The 18,261-nt window shown below is 53.8% G+C and overlaps 1 protein-coding gene across 9 annotated transcripts in view; it reads right to left on the reverse strand.

The window, feature by feature from the left end:
- Window positions 1-215: 215 nt before the first annotated feature.
- Rph3al (rabphilin 3A like (without C2 domains)) overlaps window positions 216-18,261 on the reverse strand; it is a 141,851-nt gene continuing 123,805 nt past the window's right edge. For all 9 annotated transcript variants that reach the window (XM_003469544.5, XM_013152187.3, XM_013152190.3 and 6 more), the window contains 3 exons: window positions 4,256-4,369; window positions 2,725-2,874; window positions 216-1,130 (listed from right to left, as the gene is read on the reverse strand). In XM_003469544.5, the coding sequence (XP_003469592.1) occupies window positions 1,096-1,130; window positions 2,725-2,874; window positions 4,256-4,369 (299 nt within the window). In that variant the 3' untranslated portion in view covers window positions 216-1,095. The remainder of the gene's footprint in view (window positions 1,131-2,724; window positions 2,875-4,255; window positions 4,370-18,261) is intronic.

The raw sequence follows: 18,261 nt of genomic DNA on the forward strand, positions 1-18,261 counted from the left end.
TGCCTCACTCTGATGACTCTTTACATAGGGAGGCTTGTTTTTCCCTCTCCACATTAGGTTTTCGAGCTCCTTCAGGACACACAGATGTAGCTCATTCTTTTACCAATGCATAGGAAGCCTTCCAGCAAATCAGTGGTGCCACATTTCCCCATCCATTCTTCCTCTGCTGAAATCTCAGAAACCCGGCCATTGTGGTCTTTTGAACAGCACACTAGTTCAATGCAAATTCTAATCTTTATTGTTTTAATTCTGAAGTACAGCATGTCCCAGAGAAACGTGGCAAGAGCAGAAAGCTACCAGTTTGGAGCAGAGAAGGCCCCTGGAGAACCTGGTCCCCTCCCGTGCAGGGGGACAGGAAGGACAGGAGTGTGAGGACACTGTACACACAAATGCTCTCGCTTCAGGGAACGTTTCCAGGAGCATTTGGTTGCATTTTTTGCTGTTTGTTTTTGGGAACTGGGAATTGAACTCAGCACTTGGCAAGCAGGCACTTCTGCCCCCTAACCTACTGAAGAGACGTGAGTTCATGTCTTCCGGAGCCAGGTGCTCTGGCTGCGTGGAAACCCAGAAGGATTCAAAGAAACCAAACAAGGAGCCAGTGCCCGGGGAAGGTGGATGCTGCTCCTGCCTGCCGGGGAGCTGAGGGACGGGGAGGATGTGCTTACCCCTCATCCACCTGCCCCGGCTTCCTCACTCACTGGAGGGGCCATGCTCGGCTTTGAGGGGTACGCCAGGGTTACAGCTCTTGCTGTTAACACAGACACAGAGAGGGCCCACGCAGTGTCCCTACCAGAACTTCAGTGCATGTGGGAGGCCCCATGAGAGGGGCCCCAAAGCCTTCTAGCCCAACCCAAGACCCACCAAAACACAGGGGAGACAATAAATAAAGACAACAGCCTGGGAGGGGGGAATGGTGGACGAGGAGGGCTCCCATGGAAGGGTGCAGAAAGGCACTAGGTGGGGGCACTGGATTCGGCCCCCAAACACTGATGCGATGAGCACAGGTCGGGGAGGGTCCAGGATGCCTGGCCACAGCTTTTTCCTGCTTTCAGCCTCCCGTCCAAAAGCTGGCTCCATGCTCCAAGCTGGCACCCATCAGCAGCGGGGAGTCCCCCAGGTGTGTCTTTTGCCTTTGGAGGAGAGAGGAAAAAGGTCACCGCAGGTGAGCAGAGGTGGGGTCCCTCCCCACACAGTCCCTGCCCCTGCAGCCGCTGCCCTGTGGGAAGGAAGCAGGGCAGGGGAGACAGGCAGGGGAGCCTGCGCTCGGGGTCAGCACCGCTCAGCTGCGTGTGTGCCTGCAGATGTGACACCTGTCCCTCTGTGCTTCAGCTGGCCTGTCAAAGCCCAGAGTCCTCAGCATGGTGACCTCAGGATGCTGATGGAGCAAGGGGCACAGGAATACAGAGCTGGCCGTGGGCTGGTCCTCTCCACGCTGCTTCTTAGGGCTCGGAGTCCTCCTCGGTATTCTGCAATTTCCCTCAGGGCAGGCAGTGTGCGGGGACACTGGTTTCACCCTCCCACAGCCCCACGGGGACCTTTCAGTGGTAACAGAACTTCGTGCAGACAGCACTGCTGATCTGGCCCATTTTTGACCTACGAAACTGCAGTTCACATGCTCACCACTATAGTTTGCCCAATTCACACAGCTATGGGTGGCTGGGCCAGGGCTAGCTTCACTCCAAACTGCCCTCTTTGGAGGACTTAAGAGGGCTAGAAGCAGGACACAGGGTCCACTCCATGGCCAGAGATGCTTCCCACTTCCTAGAGACCAGTCCTCTGCTGCTCCCTCCCAAATGCCTGTGCTTTCTGGGGAATCATCAGGCAGTGGCAGGGGGGCAGGGAGACAGAGGAAATGGGGGCACTCCTGGTGGGTGCTGCAGGGGGTACACGGGGAGGGACACTCCCCTACCAGCAGCTGGGCTGCTGCCCTGATTCACAGTGGCCCTGCATCTTTGGCTGGGACAGGTCCAGCCTAGCTGGGGCCTCCTCCTTGAGGGGCTGGGGTCTGTCCCGCATGTGTGATTCTCTCTGGCTTGAGTATGACAGCCCCCAACCCTGCCACTGCATGATGATGCTGGGCTAGCCAGGGCTGGAGACAGCGGATGAGCAGGGCCTTGGACTCTTGGCATTGCCCCTTGATTTCCATAGCTATCTAATGGGGACATCCTGTTGGCAGAGTAGTTGACCCTAGAGGTGGCCCTAGAGGTACCAAGACAGGCTGGGTCCAGCGTTCCCAGAATCTCCCTCCTAGGATCTGGGCCAGTGCCAGCTGGGAGGGCCCTGGATGGGGTGGGCTGATTGAGCTTCCTCACGCTGGGGCAGGCCTCTGGAGGGCAAGGATGGACCCTGCTGCTCCTGATCCTGGCCCAGGCTGGCACCTGCACTGCCTGGCACATAGCAGGTGTTCACAAAGCAGGAGTTTCTACCATGGACAAGGAGAAGGGACAAGGCACTGACAACACTTCATGGAGCACAGGACAGTGATCGCCACCATTACAGCTACCGAGAGCGGACACAGACAGTATCATTATCATTGGGTCCCTTGGGTCAGTGCTGGCTGGCCAGAGCCTGGCTGACCTTTGTTCCAGCACTGCACTCAGTAAATGCAGAGAACTGAAAATGTCACCTACCACCCCGCAGTCTGGGAGGAGGGAGTGAGGATCGCTCAGAGAAGCGGAAGAGAGGGAGATGGTGGTGGGCTTAAGGATACAGTGTGGTACTCACCAGGGCCCTTGGGCTCAGGCTGGGGCGGGGTGCCCCCCTGAGGGTCTGCAGAGCCTCCTGCTCCAGTCTCGCTGGCCAGGCTGCTCTGGCTTCCGGAGAGGTGGCTGGGTGGATGAGTGAGCCCCATTCTGGGAGACTCCATGCTGCCACCTGTAGGAGACCCCATGTGTGTCTGAATTGTTACGTACTGGGCTCTCCAGATCCAAATGGTGACAGGGCTGAGCTCAGCACAACAAGCAGATGGTTAAAAGCTTTCCCTTTGGAATTATGGCGGTGTCGGTGGGTGATTTTTGGCAGCCTCACCTCTGGAATCTGCCCCTAGAACAAAGCTGTCACGTTCAGGCAGGACCCCCACTTTACTGATTGGCCTGAGATTCCAAAGCATCAAAATGGGCCCTAAAGCCATTTCACCAAATAACGAGTCACCTCCAAAAACCTCTGCAAATTATTAGTTTTTCCTGCTTTCATAGAATAAGGGTATGGGGAAGGGCTTATGTTTCAGTTAAGGAAACCTGAGACCGCCAGGATGATATTACCATCTTTACTCACTGAAGAACCCCGACAGGAACGTGGTTTAGTCCTTGCCTGGCTCAGAGTAAATGCAGCGCCTGTAACATTTCACCCATTTCTTCCCCATCTCTGGGTCCTGTTTGGTCACTGCTATGAGCTGATGTGAAGGGAGGGAACCAGAAATGTCATGATAGGGAAGAAGGCGCTCGAGAAAGCTGCTCTGGAAACCTTTACTTCTCTAAGGTAGCACTGTTGGCCTGGTCAAGGGACAGCTTTTATCTTTTACATCACTTCTGCCAACTGAGAAAGACTATTGGATAACTGCAATGAGGGGACTCTGAGGTCAAATCATAGCTCAGCGGGAAAGAGTATCGTGATCAACAAGTGATGTCTGCCAGGAGCACAGCTGGGGAGGAGCAGCCTACAGGTTGGGTGTTCCCCATCTCTGATCAGGCCCAAATGTCCATTCCCACAGGAATCCCTCCATGCTAGGACAGCTCTGCCAGGACATCACCTGGTGTCAGCCCTGGCTCAGCACCCCAAGGCGTCTATCCCAGTTTGGGGTAGTCATTAGGAATTTATTTTTTTTAATCATGCACCCATGTCAGTTTTCCTGAAACCTCTCTCAAAGATTCTGGTTCTAACCTGGGAGTAACTGAAAAAAGCCAGTCCTTTTCCTGGAAGGCCCTTAACGTGTTTGAAGAGAAGGAAAATGTTCTTCCTTTCCCCAGAGCTGAGCTCAGCGATGTCAAAGCCAGAAAGAACTTCAGAGACCACTTGTTCCATCTTTCCTGTGCTGCAGAGGAGGAAGTGCCACCTGGAGGTGATGGCACACTCCGGGGGCCCATGGTGGGGCTGGTTCAGGGAAGTTTGTGCCTATTTTTCCGGCCTTTACTGCTCAGGAGGTGAAATTTCAGCTGGAGAATGCACAGGAGACCTTGGGAGGAGCCAGGGGTCCCTGCTAGCAAAGCCACTCTGCTCCCAGGGCTGGGGAAGCAGCAGTGTCAGTTTCTAGGCTTACCCGACTCCCCTCCAGGCTTGCTGCCTTTCTTGGTCCTGATCCCAGTGGGCAGGAATCTGTCTTCCAGGCTGGAAGAGCTGAGATCCGAGTCACTGTCACTGTCGCTGGAAACCACTGGAAAAGACAGGGGAGAGGAGGTCACCTTCTCCAGCCCTCACTGCGTGGGTGTGGGTAGGATCTGTCCTCCAGCCCTTTTGCTTTGGGCACAAGAAACAAGAGCCCAGGGTGCTTCTTTCTACAGTCAGAGGACAGGCCTACTGTGAGGAGGCTGGCATGTGGGCCCCGCATGCCCAGCACCAGCAGGAGGGTTCACGTTTGGCCAGCCATCTCCATGTGTCACTGTCTCTGTGGCACAGTTGGATCTCTCTGGCCTGGCGGAACCTTATGACCACTTTTTGTGCAGACATAGCAGCTCTGAGGCCTTCACCTCGGAGCATAAGGCATAAAGGCAGAAGGCAATGGCCTACACTGAGGCAGCCTTTCAGTACTTTACGAGAATCCATGGAAACTTCAAAACAATCCTGTGAGATGGGAAGTGTTGCAGTCCTATTTCACAGGTGAGGAAACTGAGGTCCTTGGTAGTAAGTGGGAGGGCTGGGACCCTGAACTGGGCAGGCTGGTTCTGGGGTCTACGCTTGTGACCATGCTTGCTCTACTGGAAGACCTGACCTGGGAGGCTGCAGACTCAGGCTGTCAGCCTGATCACCCAGCGACTCACAGTGGGGTCTTGAGAACACCGCAGGCACCAGATGGGGCTGGGGTCCCGGGGAGTGTGAGGGCAGGGGAAGGGCTCTCTCGGCGAACATTCTCTCTCTTTCCTGCACTCAGTGAGACCGTATTTGGCTGGTTCATCAGCAGTGGGTGTCATAATACAGGATATATTCATCCTTGAAACGTTCTATTTTAATTTTAAACATAGAAATGTACATTCATTTGCCAACCTTTTGCAGCAGGCTTCGGCTGCTTTGAGACTGGGCCCACACGGGCTCTCGTGTATAAACCGTCTCCATACTGAGGGGTCTAGGCCTCGGGTTTTAGCTTCTTCAAATTTGAACAGCAGTTTAGAGAACTTGCATAGCAATCTGACTGCAGAATTCTTCTATAATATTCTCCCATTTTTTCCTGGTTTTTGCAGCTGTCCTGCCCACATCTAATTCAACTGATTTTTTTTTTTTTTAAACAAGAGGCCTGTATCAAGACTTTACAATATCTTGCTTTTAATGAAACAGCTTTGGTCTCTTTTCTGACTCTTTTCAGCAACTTATATAACATTTAACTAATATAAGGATAATAGCAAGCATAGTTGCATAGAAGCATGTGGGATTAAAGGCAGTCAGTTCTCTGCCAAGCTTAGCAGCCCAGGTCTGTAATCCCAGCTACTCAGGAGACGGAGGCAGAGGATACAAGTTTAAGGCCAGCCTGGATGAGACTGTCTCAAAATAAAATTAAAAGGGAAGGGGACAAAAAAGAAGAAAAAAAAGAGAGATGGGGTGTCACTTGGTGATTAAGCCCTTCCCTAGCATGAATGAGGTCTTGGGTTCCATCCCTAGTACTGCAAAAATAAAGGCAGACCTCTCTCACGGGTGACCAACTCAGAGGCGGGGCAGCAGCCCCTCTGTAAAGCAGGCCTCTGTCTTGCTTTACTTTGAAATGTGAAAGGCTGGTCACAGAGGGTAGAGTGGGTTGAATTCTAGAAGTAGGCACTGTGCCAGGCGCTTAGTGTGTGGGTCTTAATCCTCTCTACCCCTTTGAGCTGTGGGTTCCCATTGGTGGAAGAGAAGATTGGAAACAGAACTGATCTATGCGTAGGGTGGCTAACAGGTTTCATTTGATCTGCCAAGTCCTCTCTGCAGCAGTGTGCAGAGCATTCTGAGATCACATCAAAGCTTAGTGGGGGAAACATCTGGCCAATTAGGGAACCCCGAGGTGGGTACAAGACGGCGAAATGGCAGCTTCCATCTGGACCTAGAGCCCAGCCTATGTGGACCTGCAGCTCAGGGAGTCACAGGCCACAGCAGCAAGCAGCCAGGGGCTGGCGCTGAGAGCTCTGCAGCCCTGGCATCCACGCAGAGTACCTGGTCCAGTGTGGGTGCTTCTTGGGGGCCGCTGATGTGCACTTATCTCCTACCAATTTCATCACCCAGATGGGCCTTGAATCCATTGCCTCTTCACTGTCACCACTGACCTCAAGGGCGTAACCTGCTCCAGCAGGGGCACGGTGACAATGGGCCCCCTGCCTGGCACCTGTAGGTGCTTCCTGGTCAGTTCTCCCTCTACCCAGCCCAGGATGCTTCAGCCAAACACAACCACTGGCCCCACCCTCTTTAAAAGACACCCTCACCTACAGAACCAAGCCCCAGCTCCTTCCCACCAAGGAGGCCAGCGTGGATCTCCTTTCCCTGGACATGGGGACAGATGACCACTGGGAGACTGTTCCTGGCTTCTCCTTCTCCCATCTGCTCAAGGGCTGTGCTCTCTCGTTCTCTGGTTCCTTCCTTCCCCTGCCCACCAGGAAGACTTCTGCTTTGGCATTTTGGGCTTTGTGATACAGAGCCAAGAGGGGGTGGCCACGAGGAGAGGTTGTGGTCCCCCTGGCCCTCCACAGGATGTGAGAAACCAGATGGCATTTTTTGCTTTGCAGGTCCCAGACTGAGCAGCTCTTAGCTTGAATCCACCAAGACCAGACCCCTTAGGCGTCAAGTGTCATAAGCATTTACGTAATTTTGACTCATTCCCTGACTAAACACCAACCCCGTGGGTGCCCAGACAAAGCGGGGGTAGGAGGAGTGGGCAGCAGGCAGAGATGGCTGGCAGACACCTGGAAAGAGCAGCTCCCCGAATCCTTGGGATAAACGCAGAGGCATCAGGAGGACTGTGGCCCACACTCCAGGCAGCAGGGCAGGGCAGCTCGGTGCGGCAGTGGTCAGTCCCTGTGGAGATGCGGTGGCTGACCCCCACATCTGTCTCCCATCTTTCTGGCCGAGATGCTCAAGCATGATCTACTCAGGCTTTCTGACCTGGAAGCTTCCATCTCCCCTGAGGCTGACATGCAGGATGGAAGCCGTTAGGGGCTGGGGTGGTCATGGGGCTCTGGGGAGTCAAGGGGTGCCTGGTATGAAGGGGAAAAGGCCACAGGGCTCAGCAGCACAGTGAAACAGGACGTCCCAGCATTCAGCCTCTGGAGACGAGCTCATTTCCCCTTTTCTCCACGTCCACCTATTCGGACATCTACCAGACAAGCCCACAGAGGCGGGCTGGGAGCAGTAAAGTTCTGAGATACAGTGCCACACTACACAGCGTTTGTTGTGAGGTGTGGACATGGTTCAAAATGATCACGCTGGAAGTGGGGCAAAGGTGCCAAGCTGCCGTGGGGTGTCCACATTGCACAAAGTTACAAAACAAACCAACCAACAGGAGACTTCCTCGAGTTGCCACGTGCTGACTTGTTCTCGGACTCCTGTTGCAGACCCCAGAGGACTCAGCCACAGCAACGGGGGCAGATGACAAACGAGATCATAACACTGTCACAGAGCAGCCGGCTGACTAGAGGCCCGTTTCTGTCAGATGCACTGTCCCCCGGCCTGGCCATCTCTGCTCATTACATGGGGATTTCGACGGGGCCCAGCTCTCAGTGTGGAGACCCAACTCCCCACTCTAATCTACCCTCATCAACCCCACTTGAAGGAAACAAACCAGAAGATGTCGCCTGTGTCAGCCAGTGCCTTTACTGCCATGGGGAAAGAGACACAGAGAAGACAGAGCCAAGGGAGGCCGAGGCCCCATGCAGACACCTTGTACCCGAACAGTCCCAGCGTTCTCTGGTGGCCTAGGAAGCAGCTATTTCTTCTTTCTGCCCCCAAGACGTCTCTGTAAAACCCAAACCTTGGCTAATGTGCCATTTGATTGCCACTGCCACCTTCCCCCTGCACAGCAGCTGGGATCGTAAATCTCCTAGGTCTATTAACAAAGCTTTTAGGCTCATAAATCTTCTGGCCCTTGCTCTTCCATCTTCCACCAAACACTCTGAGTGTCTGAGGGCCGATTTTGTTTTTCTCTTCTGTCATTCTCTAAGGACTGCATCTGGCATGGCTTGGTGAGGAGTGCTTGTATTCTGCCCATGTCTGATTTTTTTTTCCCCCAACAGAAGATGGGAAAACCCCAGAGAGAAGATGGCCCTGACAGCCTTTGGGAAAAAAGAATCATCACATGGATTCACCGGGCTCCTCTGTCTCCCTGCAATGGTGTGAGCGCCTGGACCACTTACTGGAGGACCTGGTATCCCTGAGATTTCCCCAGCATGCCCAGAAGGGCTGCCCCGCTTGCCCTGTACTTACTGTAGCAGTGGACAGGCAGCCCAGCCCCAAGCAGTCCCACTTCTCTGGGGACAGGGCCAGTTTCCCTGCCCCCCCCACTTGCTCTTTGTTGGATTTGCAATTTGACTGTCACCATGGAAACTGAGTTTTGGTACTTGAAGTGGGGTGGGGAGTCTTCCCTCTTGGAGAGTCTCCCTTGACTGCCTCAAAGGACACAAGCGGCAGCTGCTCTCCTATGGTGATACCTTGCCAGGGCTGTTCCAAGGGACAAGTGGGATGGGGACTCTTTGGCCTCACACTGGGATATGGGGGGGGGGGCTGTCCCTAGGCTCTACTTGGTCACCATCTCTTTGTGTGCCTCAAGCATCTCACCAGTCTTCCAGCAAAAACTAACAGGCAGACAGACACACAGGCAGGGATCTAAACTCAGGGTCAGCCCAGCAGCACAGAGACCTCCGATGCCCCACTCTCTTCTGGGCCACACGACACCCACCCGCCTGGCACATGGGCAGCTGGCAGCCTGTGTACTTGGGAGGCACTTGTGTGCTATGGCTGCTCGGCTTGGAGCCTCCCAAAGCCCCCAGAAATTATGGGAATTAGCGAGGAAGGGAGATATTTTCAGCAAACATTCTGCCAAAGCAAAGCAGATGGTGGAAAATTTTGCATACTGAAAATAAAAAAAAAGATTTAATGTAAGGAACAATGATAGGGCCCTGGGGAGTGCACAGACATTTCCAATTAGCCCCCGCCCCAGCCCACCAGGCACAGCTCAGACACAGAGCTCTCCCCAAGGAGACAGGGGACGGCTGTCCCTCCCTCCTGCACACAGGGCTGAGCCGGAAATCCCACTGAGAAGCCTCCCCAGCTCTGCGTTGGTGGCACAGGGAGGGGAGTGCAGGGTGGTAAAGAGGCGTCAGCTCTGACTCAGAGACTCAGGCTGGGGTCCTGTCTCTGCCACTTCCCAGCTGTGTGACTTTGGGCCAGCACCTACTTCTGGTGCTCAGTGGACTTTTCAGTGAGACAGGGGAACAAGGACTGTCCTGGACAGCTGTGAGCGATCAAAGAGATAACCTGGGGGCCGGGGGTTTAGCTCAGTGGCATAAGGTTGTGAGTTTGATCCCCAGTACCCCCTCCCCTCCAAAAAAGAGATAAGATGGAGCCAGGCATAGTGCTACAGACTGTAATCCCAGCTGCTCAGGAGGCTGGGACAGGAGAGTAGCAAGTTCAAAGTCAGCCTGGGTAACTCAGTGACACCTGTCTCAAAATAAAAAACAACAGGGTGAGGGTGTAGCTTGGCTCTCCTTGAGCTCAGACCCCAGGACCATAAAAAACACATCACAACCCAGCAGTGTGGCACATGCTAGGTGCTTGGCAGATGGGAGCTGTTTCATTCTGGGGAGAAGCATCCCGAACTCATGGGCTACTGCCCCCGTGAGGTTCACTAGTGGTGGCACGGTCCTCGGTGCCCAGGTCAAACTCACAGGGGCTGTCTTGCCTCTTTTTGAAGAAGGTGAACCCTCAGGCTGAGGGTTGAGATGAGGCTTGAGATGAGATCTTGCTAAACTGCCAGGATGACCTAGAATTTATGATCTTCCTGCCTCGGCCTCCCAGTAACGTGCTCTGGATTATAGGTGTGCACCCTTACACCTAGCTTAGCTTACAAGTTATTTTTAAAAACTGAAATCTAATTCACCCCCAGGCGCCCACTGAAGCTACACTTCTAATAAAGAGTCTTCTGGCCTAGGGAAGGAAAGGTGAAAGACAACTTCTCTTTCCCTGCTCAGCACCTCCCATCATGCATTCCTCTCTTGATTCTGCAAGGAACCACTGAGGGCAAGGCTGGCCTCTGTCCAGAACTGCCTCCTTCCCTGAGCCCCCATCCTGGGCACTCCACACACTGGTTGCCTGCTGTCTGAGCACCTGCCCGAAGAAACCCCATGGTGCGAAGACAGCAGGACTGGGGAGTGGTCAGAAAAGGAGGTGTGCTAGGGGCATGGGAGACCCTGGTGTCCTATCTGCACTGTCTCTACAGAAAAGCTGGGCGTCTACCACACAGGCACTCAGGGGGGACAAGCAAGTGACTCTGGCCAGGATGGGGGAGGGGTGATGGGAGGCTGCTTGCCATGGACACAGGGTGAGTGGGCCTGCTCCTGGGGGTGGGGGACAGATGTGTTCTCCTTTAGTTTGAAAACTTCCCCCAGGACTCTGGACAGAGAGAACAGTGGCTCTGCGGCTCCAGGGAGCCTGTGCTCCCAGGACAGGAGTGCTGGGAGCCAGCAGCAGCTCAGAGCCTGCCTGTCTCTCCCTCTGAGGCCCTGAAGGCTGGTGTGCTTCCGCACTTGGCTGGCCACCAAGCTGACCACCTTGCCTGCGCGATGGGGACCCTCAGAGGCCCGCCTTGGAGGGCTGGGGAGGCTGCGGCACCTGTGTTGAGAGGGAGAGGAGGGGGCCCCCTTCCTGGAAGTCACTGGATGGTCTCAGGCTAGCAAAGGTCAGCAGAGGCAGGAGAGAGCAGGCTGGAAGGTCAGATGTGGGGAGTGGAGGGTTTCCTGCGTTTGCTTATTCATTCACCATCGATTTTAATTTGCTCTCTCCTCAGGATCACAGGCAGACAGGAGGCACCAGATAACGAAGACAAATCCTCAGACCAAGAGAGATGTGGCTGCCAGCGTAGAAATCCTGTAGGCCCTCCCTTGCTTGAGGGCCTCTGGACGAAGGCAGTGGCTGGCTGGATGCTAAGAATGACTCCTCCAGAGAGAACACGATACACAGGGGAGTGGTTGCCTGCAAGGAGGGGGCAGTCAGAGAGGGCTTCCTGGAAGAGGCCATTTACAGAAGGCCATGATATAGGCGTATACCAAACCTGGGTCGGTTAAGCCAGGGATCCCAGATGGGACCAGGAATGTCCCCTGGCACCGAGGGGCTAAGGGGCGGATCTGGTTTGGGTGTGCTCTGCGCTGTCAGGGGACAGATGCTTGCTCCTGGGTTAGGAGTGACATAAAACCCGGCATGTGCACACCTCCTCCCACTCCTTTCCTGATGCAAACTCTGCCTTTGTTTGCTCTTTGACTTCGGATTTTTCTTTTGCTCTGATGCTTTCTGCCTCTGCATCTCTCGTCTCTCCTCCCCTTTCTTCTCGGGTCTCCATGAGTTCTGTCTTCTTGGGTCTCTCTTCTCAGTTCTGTCTCCACTCTGTCTGTCTCTGAGGCTTTCTCTGGGTCTCTGTTTCTCTCTCTGTCGCAGTTCCTTAGGAAAAGGCTTTTGTAGCCTCTGGGGCTTGTGCCTCAGTTTCTTCCTCCAGCCCCTCCTCCGTCCAGGGAATCTGCTCAGAGCCGCACTCTGGGGACAGTCACCTGCCTTGCCTGGATCCCCAGGTTACTGCAGAGCCAATGGAGGTGGGGGAGGCTCCCCCTTCCTGCATGGCCCCTCGGTCCCTGCTGGCTGTTCTGGGACCTCAGTGGGCAATGAGGTCAGCTCTTCTGCAAGGTGGCCTCGCCCCCGGACGGATGGGGGCCCGGAAAGAGCTGCTGGGCAGTGAGCAGCACCGTCACCTCCCAGGCCCTTGCTGGAGCCAGACCGAGCAGAGGCCCAGATGTATTCACTTTACCAGGTCCCCAGAGGGCACTAAACCCAGAGTGGGTGGAATTAAGCTGTAGGTTCAGCTGGGAAGACAGGTGAGCGGCTGGAGAGAGCCGAGCTGGGCTGCGCTGCCACGTGGGAGGCTGCAGCCCTCGATGCAGAGGCTGGAGGCTGGTTTCCCTGTTCCAACCTGGATGGGGTGAGGGGCCCCAAGACTCCACCTTGCAGCTGGAGTCAACCAATCAGCTGAGGCTGTCACTGGGTTTGAGCAAATGAAAGGTGACAGCTGTGCCCCTAACCTCCATAGTGTGGCTAATGAAGGCCTTGTGCTCTTGGGAAATCAATCTCCAGGCCAGTAAGGACACCCAGCATGGTGTGGGGGTTCTAGGGGAGGGGAGGGAGAGCGCAGTGAGCTTTCATTCCAGCTCAGGACTCCTGCCCTTCATACCCCCCAACAATAGGCTAGCGTCTGGCATCACCAAGGGCCCCAGGGGGCAAATGAGCCCATACACGTGGGCCTCCCTTTGGGAATTTGGGCTGGACTGTTTCCCTGAGATTCCTGACTACTGTGGGCATCTCTCTTCTCTTTAGGTGATAGTGCATGGCATATGACCTCCAATTCTTAGCATCCCCTACCATAATGGACCATGGGGGTACCCCTGCTCTATTGCAGGTTGGGGATTATACAAAATACCAGGCACAGAGCCAGCACGGCCTGCAGTGAGCTACTGGGAATCCACGGGGCCACTGCTGGAGCAGTTTCCTTTGGCCGCTTGACACCAAGGCCCAAGGCCATCTCTTCTACCTGCATAGAACAAGGTGAGCAGTAGCCAAGCCTCCAGAAGACTGAGGCCAGGCCAGTGGCCAGTGCTTCCTCTACAAGGGCCCACAGTGGGCTTGGGCACCCAGCATACCCCATGTGTCCTTCCAGCCTCTGATACGCCAGTCCCCGGTGGCTGCAGAGTTTGCAGACACGACTATAGCTGACTATAGCTTGTTGCTTCTTTCTGGACCCAAGGGCAGCCTGACATCACAAAGACCAGAGTCAGTGGGCTTCAGATGCCACCCGGCACCCTGGTCAGACGGTTCTCGGGGAGTCTCCTGCCTCCTTTCTAAATGACCTGTGTGTGTCTGTTCTCTTTCCACGTAGAATACGCAAGGCCTCCTAGCTCGCCAGCACTGCGGCACCTGGGCAGGGAGCAAAATGAGCACCCTGGAAGGTGCTAAGGAAGCAGACGAGGTGACAGGGTGGGGTGTGCGACCTGACAGAAAGAGCCAGTTCACAAGCACTTGGCAAACGCTTCTCACAGGGTGAAGGGTGCCGGCGGGGTGTGAGGCGCCCTTGTGGCTGCGTGTGCTGGGAATGCGTGTGCGTGCGTGCGCATGTGTGGGTGAGCAGGGTGGCACCAGTGCAGAATCTGAGGACCCACCACGTGAACACTTGGGTCTTGCTTGCAGCCTGGCCCTGACCCCTGCACTGGCCAGGCGGTGGTGGGATGTGAGGGCCTACCCCACCACCGGCACAGAGCCACCAAGCGGGAGCCATGGGGTTAGGACCCACACAGATGCCTTCCTCTGGCCATGTGGAAAAGCCAGGGAGTTAAGCGGCTGCTACAGGAAGCTTCATTTCTAGTTTGCCCATTCTTTTTGCAACAAGTGTCCTTGCTGGTCTATCTCCTGTTCTCTCCTCCCACAGGGGTATGGAGTAACAAATGTCTTTCTTCTTAATAATCTTACAGAGACTGTCAGAGACATCATCGAGGGGTGGGGACTGCACCCCACCACCTGCCCTCCCGTGAGTGGGGAGCTGCTACTTAGCTGGACCAGTTTTCCCTGAGAGGCGCAGTTCCGGCAGACCTGATTTTCAAAAACAAAGCCAGTACTTATATATTTTTTTTAAGTGAGAATTCTCCACACTTAAAACTGTTGACAGCAATGACTTGAGAGCAATAAACCAGATCAGGTCAGCGCTACACCAGCTTGTGGCCTGTAACATAGGTGAACGTGTGACCCTCCAAGGACAGATGGCATCTCACCTCCCGACACGGAGGCCCTCCCGCTCTGCTCCGCCTCCCTCCACCTGCTCCAGCCAACTCGGCCCCTGCACACAACACACGTTCCCAGCTGCTCCGAAAGCTGTGGGGAATTCAGGCAGCACGGCCAACCAATGTGACAAACACGGCAAGTCCCCCGTCCACTGGGGAGACACTAGGAGGGGAGAGGGCGGCTGAGAGCTCGGTGGAGCCTCCATAATGTTAACTTCTCAGGCCTGGAGAAATGAGGAAGGCGGCCTAGCAACAGCTGGCTTTGGGCAGTGAGCAATCCTGTCTGAAAATAAAACGTTTTACAATCCACAACCGAGGCTCATTAAGAATGAATGGATCTCCTGGTATAAATAGCACGCTGCGTTAAGAAGTCAGGAAACAGCATATGCGTTTGATGGAAAACGGCTGTCATGGAACTGCTTATTAGCTCTGTCGGCCTGGGCCGTGCTGGTGAGAAGAGGCCTCAGGTTCAAAGCCAGCATGGGCCGTGTGGCTTTTCCAGTCTTGGGATACAGGATGTGTCCCTACCGCAGACCTGGTCCCAACATGGGGACACAACTCTGGAAACACAGGAATAGTCACAGTGAGCTCCTCCCAGGGTCCGGTCCCTGGGATCTCCACTATCATATCCAGTCTCTGTTTGAATGCTCCCAGTGGCAGGGAGCTCACGACACTGCCAGATGAAGACACTGGATTCTGTGGTGGCTGGCTATTGACGGGAGGCACCAATTTCTTCCTGCTCTGTCCTCGCTGCCCCTGGGGCAGGGGGAAGCAGCCCTCACAGGTGGAGCTATCTGCTGTGGCTATGGGTTAAACCCCTGGTGTGCTCTGAACAGAAATGAGGGGCCAATCGCTTCCTGTCCTGACTGTGTACGGGGCATCCTGAGTGTGGGTGGAGGTGTGGACACGCAACGTGGAGACTGCGGGGCACACAGATTGCTGAGCAGGCAGAGGGAGGGGAGCCCAGTCGACAGCCACCTCCTCCGCCTCCAGGAGACCAATCCTCGCAGCCAGGCCACAACCTTTGGTTCTGGACAACCAAAACCCTCTGACCCAGCCAGAAAAGGCAAAGCCCGAGTGGTGGGCACATAGGCAAGAACTGCACTCCCTACCACATTTGTGGGGAGGAGCACGGGTCCCCACCCCTGGAGGCTGCGGCACACAGCCTACGTGACCTTGGGCAGCCGTCCCCTCCCCATCCATCATCAAGAGTCAATTTCACTGTCTGAGGCTGCTTCAAAGGCTGCTCTGAGCACCAGATGAGATAAATACCATGAGTCACAGCTGCTCGGGCTGAGGCCAACATGGCACTGAATGACTGGGCTCCTCCAGGAGCCTGGAGAGACGATGTCCTGGGGGTGGACAGGTCAGCTGAAGGGTCACCGGCTAGGGTGGCCCCAGGCAAAGCTCCGCAGCCTAAGATGAACTAGACTGCCTGCGAAGTTTGCTTTTCCAGGACTACAGTCAGGACCCCGGTCTAGGGTTTTCAAACAACTGCTTGAAATCAAGCAGACCAATGAAGTCATAAAGGAAGTTCCTGCTTTTCTTAAAATTACCCAAGTGGAACTAATCCAAAAGCCTTCAAGTACTTTCCTGGAGCGGATCTCAGAGGGAGCCAGGGCGTCACTGCTCAGCGCTGCCCAGGCCTGTGCCCGGCTCAGGTGTGCCAGGGCCAGTGGGAGACAGGGGACTCCTGGGGAGGACTCCGGGGAGACAGTGACCCAGGCCTTGGCAAAGAAGGGGAACACACCGCCCCGCAGCTTTGGACAGTTCAAGGGCACCGAGCTGCTTGTGCCCCATGGTGTCTCTGCCAGCTCTGTGGGGACAGAGGTGGGGAGGAACTAGGTATCTGCCTCCTGGAAGGCGAGATGTTTTAGGCTCTGGAAAAGCGGGGTGGGCAGCTCCAAGAGGTAAGGACCTGAGAGCTGGTGCTGCCCTTTACATGGCCATCTCAGGGGAGCAGAGCCAATGGCATTTGTCACTGCCACGAACTCAAAGCAACGGTCTGCGGAGCCACAGCAGCCCAAAGCACGCATGTGCCCTGCATGGATTGAGCGGGAGGGGGCAGAAGCGTCCCCAGAGGTGGCCAGGTCAGCCTGGCGCTGGTCCCCACCCCTCCTAAGACAAGAACGACTGTCCCGCTGTGGTCGAGCCTCCCAGGGATCATCAGGGTCTGCGGACAAATCATTGGCCCCATCAGCACTTGGGTCCAGAGGAGGGAGAGAGGAACAAACCCAGAAGTCACTGCGTTTGGCCCCTAAACACTACACAGCCAGCAGCTGCGTTGAGAAACACAGAGGAATAAGCCACTTCTCCTTCTTCCCTGATGTGTTCTTGGTTTTATTTATTTACTTATTTTGATCTAGGGTCTCCCTATGTTGCCAGGCTGGCCTCAAACTCCTGGGCCCAAGTGACCCTCTTGCCTCAGCCTTCCAAGGAGCTGGGATTACAGGTGGCTGTCCAGTGCCCAGCTCACTGTTTTATTTTTAACATTTAGATCTTTAATGTGTTTCTGGATACACACAGAAGAGAATGGAAATCTAATTACACTAGCAGCGCTTATTAAATAAGTCTGTTTTCTCCCCACTGAATTGAAAAGCGCTCTAAGTTCGGCTTCCCTAATATTCTTACGCCTGTTTTCTATTCTAGCCTACCGATCTATCTATTTCCGTAATAAATAAGCTATTCTCTAACTTCCTTATGAATTTTTAATTGCAATACAATTCATATTCCATATAACTCACCCTTTGGAGTATACAGAGAGGCAGTTTTTACTACAGTCACACAGTTGTACGGCCGTCACCACCATCTAATTTCAGACATGGAAACCTTCACTGCCTGTGCCTCGGCAGTCATTTCCAGTTTCTTTCCATCCTCCCCAACCCCTGCTAGTCACTGAGCTACTCTCTTCCTCTGTGGACTGTCTGTTCTGGACACCGGAGCCTCTTGACTCTGGTCTCTTCTGCTTAGCAAATTGTCTTCAGGGTTCACCCATGTTACAGCAGGGATAAATGCACCGTTCCTTTTCAGGGCTGAGTAATATTCCACCTACTGATTGTGCCCACTTTGCTTCTTGATTTAATCAGATGTGGTCATATGAGTTATTTCCAGTTTTTGCTGCCTGCAAATATTGTTACTCAGAGCACCTATAATTTTATGAAGTTTGAAAAATCAAGTTAACTATTTCTTCTTTAATAAATCCATTGCAAACTTGACAGGAATTACAATATACCTCTGTTTGGCAGAATAGGGGTTCTTATCTGTCTCTATTTAGGGATTTTTTTTTTTGGTCCTTTGAGAAGGGTTGTAGAAGAATGCCTGAATTTGTATTTGGAGACAGGACCTCTGAGGAAGGAATTAAGGCTAAAAGAGTTTATGAGGTGGGGTTAGAATCCTTATTGGAAGAGCCCCCAGAGAGCTCTTTCTCTCTCTTGGAAAGCACAGCAATGAATCAGAAGGTCACCCACTTGCCGGCAGGAAAGCCCTCACCAGACCACAAACCTGCTACCACCTTCCTTTTGGCCTTTCTGACTGCAGAACAGTCAGGAAACAATTTTTTATCATTTAAGCCAGTCAGTCTCTGGTATTTTGTTATAGCAGTTCAAGTAGACTAATTCAGTACAACTACAATTTTCTTCCTGTTGGTTCTATGAATTTCTTCTAAATATTGTTTCTAAAGCTGGGTGCCTTGTGATCTCAGCACATAGGAGGCTGAGGCAGGAGCATCCCTTGAGTTCTGGAGATGGAGACCAGTCTGGGCAATATAATAAGACCTTTTTATTTATTTTTTTTTTTTTTTTTTTTGTCTTTTTCCTTTTTATCGGTACCGGGGATCGAACTCACGACTGCCTGCTTGCAAGGCAGGCGCTTATGCCGCTGAGCTGAATCCCCAGCCCCAATAAGACCTTTTTAAAAACACAATTGTTTCTAGGCATTTAATAATTTTTGCTTTCAGAATTCCAAATGGGTCTGCCCATTCCTATTTCCAATTAGGCGGTACAGATTAATGCTACAGATTTTTCTCTAAGTTTATCTTATGTCCTGTCAAGCTCCAAATTTTCTTATTAAT

This window comes from Cavia porcellus, unplaced genomic scaffold, assembly GCF_034190915.1.
Source record: "Cavia porcellus strain 051 isolate PalLab524CR breed Dunkin Hartley unplaced genomic scaffold, mCavPor4.1 scaffold_6, whole genome shotgun sequence".
Lineage (NCBI taxonomy): Eukaryota > Metazoa > Chordata > Mammalia > Rodentia > Caviidae > Cavia > Cavia porcellus.